Raw genomic sequence first — 5,409 nt, 5'->3', positions numbered from 1 at the left:
CGTCTCCGCGGTGACAGACTGAGCATCTCTGCCTCGTTATAAACCTGCAGACCTGCTGAGTCACCGTGAGGAGGACCCACCAAACAACACACCTTCACCCCTCCTCCCTCCTCTTCCCTGTCCATCATGGTGGAACCAGGAGTCCTTGAACACAACTCAAGAGGTGGACAGTGAGCCGTGAAGCCCTCTGATTGGACGAGAGGATCTCTGAAACACAGATGACGAGGGTCAGTGTTCAGTGTGACGCTGTTATTGTTATTCCAGAGCAGTGAAGCTGTTTCACCTGAGGACCAGGTGCAAACCTTCAACATCTCCATACTGACGTTTAATACATAAAATTCTTACAAAGACACTGTGTGAGGTGAATCAGACCAATGAAACGGCTCCTCGCACCTGAGTCACATCTGAACACATGAACCACAGAACCTCAGAGTCAGACCTTCAGTATCACAGTCACGTCATCATGATCCACTGCAGACAGGAGCTGGTCACAGCTGGACACAGCTGGTCACAGCTGCTGCTGATGAGACAGTCTAGAGTAAATAGAAACAGATACAGGATAGAAATGACAACATTAATGAGCTTCTACAGGATCTTGCTCTCTCGATGTTTGATCCAAACGGGCCCGTGTGTTGGTGTCGGCACGTTTCCACCTGTCAGACCAGCACGAACATTTTCACACAGAATCAGACTTCACTCTTAGATCCAATTTAAAATCAAAGGATAGGACAGACAGAGCCGTCTTATCCTCACTGGTTCATATGACTCATATTCTCTGTGGGTGGGTGACATCACACGTACAGTTTCTGATGAAGACCAGGAGTTGAGGTGACAGAAAATGACGGGATGTGTTTCGACACACAGGAAGTATTTGGACACTTCTTACAGAAATTACTTCTTCAAAAACAAGAGGAAGAAAGAAACAACCACACAGTAAACGCATCGCCTCAGTTTGACGGTCACTCAGTCCTGTAGTTTGATCCGAGGAGTTTAAAGAACAGAACCACCCTCTCTTCACAACATGAAGACGGCCTGGGCCTTTCTGTTGCTGCTGGCTGGTAAGACGTGGACTGAGTCTGTTACTGGTGTTATTTTATATAATCGTACACATTTATTACCATGACAACAGTTACTGGTCACTCACCTGGAGACCCCTCAGTCTGTCTCTAGTCTCTGGATTTAGAGCTGTAACTCATAACTGTTGATTTAATCTGATTCAGTTTCCTGTGATATAAAGAGAAAAAAAGACCAACAGATCAAAACAATAAATCAAATATTAAAACTGTTGCCAAATAAGTTTCAGTTCAGATCAATGAATTGACTTTTTCTTTCTCATATTTATATTTTTGCTGCTTCGAGTTTGTTCACGTCTTTAATCTTCTTTCTCTCTCAGTTCATCTGCTGCAACAACTTTTGTTCATCACGAGTTCAGAACTTTTCAAACATCTCAGACATTTCGAAGCTGAGACTCTGGAGACAGACAGACACTTGTTTTCAGGTCCTTTGCTCCAACGTTCAGCTGTCGTCACTGTGTTGTGTTTGTATCCAGGTGCTGTGGGTCAAAGTGTGAAATATTCACTTCCTGTTTGTGCTGTGAGAGGCTCGACTGTCACCCTCCCCTGCACCTTCACACCAATTAAGGAGATCATCAGAGTCGTCTGGTGCCAGAATCATCTGATTTGTCATGGATCCACTCCGTCTGTGTACGACAGTGATTCAAAGACCAACAAACCCCCCGACCCTCGCTACAGATACCTGGGAGACAAGACGGGAAACTGCACTTTACAGATCAGTAATCTACAGGAGAGAGACAAGGCAACGTTTCGCTTCAGAATGGAGGCTAAAGAAGCAGCAGGACATCATACTGGACAAAGTGGAGTGAATGTCACAGTTGTTGGTAAGAGCTCCATGTGAAATACTAACAACGACCATGGTCAAAGTATTTCTTCCAGTAGTTGTTATTGTGCAACAAGCTTCAGATTATGTAACAGGGCAGGATGATAAAGATCAGACAGATGCTCCAACAGGTTTACACCAGATAAAAACAGGAAGACAAAGAACGTGGAAACACAATCTACATATTACATACATACTACATATCTACTTCAATAAGGAAATAAAACTGCTCAGTGTTTACAAAAGGCAGAAATTTGACACATTTCAAAATGTGTATTTAAATTCAAACAGAGCAGCCAATGAGTGGTGATTTTAAAAGTTCAAATAAAGACATTTATAATTAAGTAACGTTATAACATTCATTTCAGACGGTTCTCCGATGAGAATAACGAGCTCCAGTGAGAGAGAGGTGAGAGAGGGTCAGAACGTCACACTGCTCTGCACCTCAACCTGCACCTTCCACCAGCTGCAGGTCACCTGGTTCAGAGGTGACCACCTCCTCCCAGGGTCTGGCCCCGCCCTCAGGTTCAGCCCTCTGACCGCAGAGGATTCTGGGAACTACACCTGTGGTTTGAAGGCCAACTGGGGGACACGCTCGGTGGCGTACGTGCTGCAGGTGGAGGCTGCAGACGGAGGTTTGTCTCTTCCATCTGCTTCCCTGTTCAAACACTGACCAACCTCAGCAGGTACTTCCTGTTAGCGGCAAACCCCGTGTCTCATGACGATCCTCTTCACAGGACCCACACTGGACTACCTGACGATTGTCCGTCTGCTGCTGGTCACTGCACTCACGGTGCTCATCATCATAGTGGCGTCCATCGTCATCAAAAGGTCATTTCTACCCACAAGAAGCAAACACAAATCATTCTGTAACAACACAATCAGCTTCACTTAAATAGAGTTGAGATCAAAGGTCCATGTTCCTCATTTTATTTTATTATTTTACAATTCAGGCTCAAACATTTCACTCCAGTTTCAGTCGATCAAAACACTCCACATCTTTCAGTCATCAGTAAAGTACGAGAACATTTCAGTTTAGTTTAGTCAAGAGCAGGAATATACTTTTTAAACCACATTTCATGAAAATATGAAAATAATCCTCCATGTTGGCGTCATGTTCTCTTCCCATCACCGTGAACTGTCTGAGCTCCTCCTGCTGCAGCGTTCAGGTGCACACGCTGCTGCGGTGCGTTCATGGTGTGTGGAAGACAATATGGGAAAACAGGAAGAGAAATACACCACGCAACATCCAGCGTAGAAAGACATTTGGGATTATGTCATTGCCTGAAAAAGCAGTCCATGTTATTAAATGTAATATATGTGTCGTCACAAATTTCATTAAGGGAATTACAACACAGCTTCGCCTCTGTCCAGTGTGGACTGGAAAGGTTTATAACAGGGAATACAGAGGTCATCAGACTCACTCAGGCTTTGTTCAGATGTGAAGGAGCATGTGAGGAGGAAGCATTTCAGATTATGAAGCTACAACTGTTCTTCTTGCTGTCTGTGCAGGACGTGTGTTTGCAGGAGGGCAGAGCAGCAGAGAGACGAGTGATGATGCAGGTGAGTCACTGAAAGGTTCCTGATGACAGACAGGTTGGTAACTAGTGGTACAGGTTAGTCTGGAGGACCTAGAGAGAAAGTGGTGGAGGTTTGAAAACTATAGATTAAACTCTAGTTGAACCAAACAGATAAAACTGTAGATGTGTGTCTGCAGCCAAGAGCTGGATTTAAAGACAGTTTAAAGGATTTATTTTGAATAAATTACACATAATGATGATGCACTTGTAAGTGGTGCAGGGTTTATTATTCTTGACCTGTTTCGCACATTTACATTTATATTTATACTTACATTCACTCATCCGACAGACGCTTTAATCCACAGAGATTTACAGTGAGGAACATCAGTAAAGATCTTAGTCCTGACACCAAGGTCTCTCCTGCTCTGACACTTCAGTGATGAACCTCACTGTGAGTCGCTGTGGATTAAATCACCTGACAGGTGAGTGAATGTAAATGTAAATCAAAAACGACGAGGATTCAGGCACATTTTGAATTTAATAACTTAATAATTAACTTCACAAGATGAAGGTGAAGTATTCTGTCAACACCTGGCAGCTCATCAGCTACAGACCAACATTAGTGGAGCTCCAGCACTTAGAAACAAGAGCAGCTGACCCCCTCACTCCATGGAGCTTTACATCTCTTTCCCCAGTACGAACACATGGAGACGCACACCGACCTCTGCTTGTGAGGTTGGTCAGTAAATTACAGGTTCATTGTTTCACACAGGAAGGACAAGATGACTTCTATAAATATGCTCCGTACTCTCACACTCCCTCCTCTGCTCTGTTCTGTTGGTCAGACGATGATCGTCATCAAGACCAGTTTTCCTCACTGTCCGTTACAGACAGACTGTGACAGACTCTTCCTCCTACAGTCTGACTGCTGCTCAACATCAGCTGTCACCCACTGTGGGTTTCGGCTGCTTCTCTTTTTCTCCTGTTGATCTCATCTGTGCGGTTTGATCTCTGCTTCCTGTTTCAGCCTCCAGACGTCAGGAGGAGCCCTGATGCCCCGAGGAACGAGGCCGGACTGTCTGACATCACTGATATCATCTCTAATATATCTGCTCTAAAGCTGATTGGTGGTGACTGTTTCCTGTATTGAGCTGATGTGATGTACCAGACATCAAACATATGTTCAGTTTGTTGTGTGTGTCAGCAGCTGGTGACTGAATATTGTAATTCAGTCAAATGTTTTCTGTTTCACTTCAGTTAGTAGAAATACTATGAATTCTTGGATCTGAATGTTTACTCATAAGGATATCAATATTTTTTAAAAGGCAGTGAAATCAACATGTTTGTGTTTTCAGAAATACAATAAAGATTTCAACAGTTACTGGAGTCTGACTTGTTAATCCAGTCCAGCTCTGACGAGTGTCAAATCAGAAGTGGTAGTTTTTAAACTAGACCTGGTCTGGATGGAGAATATACAGTGACATCTCTGAATAAAATGCAGGTTTCACAGACCTGAAAGTGTTAAGGCTTTAACGAGGATGTGTAACACACTTTCACCACCATCAACGGTGCAGCAACAAGAATCTGTCTCTTTTCTGCTGAAGGTTCAAACTGAGTGACATGAGCTGAAGTATCTGAGCAGCAGCCATGATGAGAGCTGGTCCACCTCTCTAAGAGCTGAGGAAAGGACCTTCAGTGCTTCCTATCTTATCTCCTTTAGAAATACTGTAAATACTGTAACAGAGCACCTGTGTTTTGTTTTGCTAAACTTGCTATAATTCATTTGGTTTCAAATCATCTTCACCTGCTTCTCCTCGGCGGACTCCATGATTGAGTACCTGAGTGCAATACCACCTGTGACCACACAGACTGACAGTTACCAGCCGCTACAACCCACAGGGGCGCTGTTTCACGTTCATTTCCGGCGTCATTAATTAATTATTAAAACATAATTATTAAAACATTTCATAATAATCTTTTAGCCTTTTAGCTT

The 5,409-nt window shown here is 43.6% G+C and overlaps 1 protein-coding gene across 1 annotated transcript; it reads left to right on the top strand.

Annotated features, from left to right (window-relative positions):
* The first annotated feature begins 926 nt into the window (after window positions 1–926).
* Window positions 927–4,713, top strand: LOC111233705 (B-cell receptor CD22-like). The gene is made up of 6 exons (XM_022761583.1): window positions 927–1,058; window positions 1,550–1,897; window positions 2,265–2,531; window positions 2,634–2,727; window positions 3,409–3,459; window positions 4,444–4,713. Exons 1-5 carry the CDS (start codon window positions 1,022–1,024, stop codon window positions 3,449–3,451), a joined length of 789 nt encoding a protein of 262 aa, XP_022617304.1. The 5' UTR covers window positions 927–1,021; the 3' UTR covers window positions 3,452–3,459; window positions 4,444–4,713.
* Window positions 4,714–5,409: the final 696 nt, after the last annotated feature.

The sequence above is a fragment of the Seriola dumerili genome, unplaced genomic scaffold, assembly GCF_002260705.1.
Source record: "Seriola dumerili isolate Sdu_G_001 unplaced genomic scaffold, Sdu_1.0 BDQW01000415.1, whole genome shotgun sequence".
Classification (NCBI taxonomy): Eukaryota; Metazoa; Chordata; class Actinopteri; order Carangiformes; family Carangidae; genus Seriola; species Seriola dumerili.
This window is presented reverse-complemented; position numbering and strand designations above follow the sequence as displayed.

What these genes read in the sequence shown, in the direction of transcription:
- LOC111233705 (XM_022761583.1), top strand. Translation starts at nt 1,022, where the DNA reads ATGAAGACGGCCTGGGCCTTTCTGTTGCTGCTGGCTG. An exon ending in CTTTCTGTTGCTGCTGGCTG is followed by an intron (nt 1,059 to 1,549) that starts GTAAGACGTGGA and finishes GTTTGTATCCAG; the next exon opens with GTGCTGTGGGTCAAAGTGTG. An exon ending in GCGTCCATCGTCATCAAAAG is followed by an intron (nt 2,728 to 3,408) that starts GTCATTTCTACC and finishes CTGTCTGTGCAG; the next exon opens with GACGTGTGTTTGCAGGAGGG.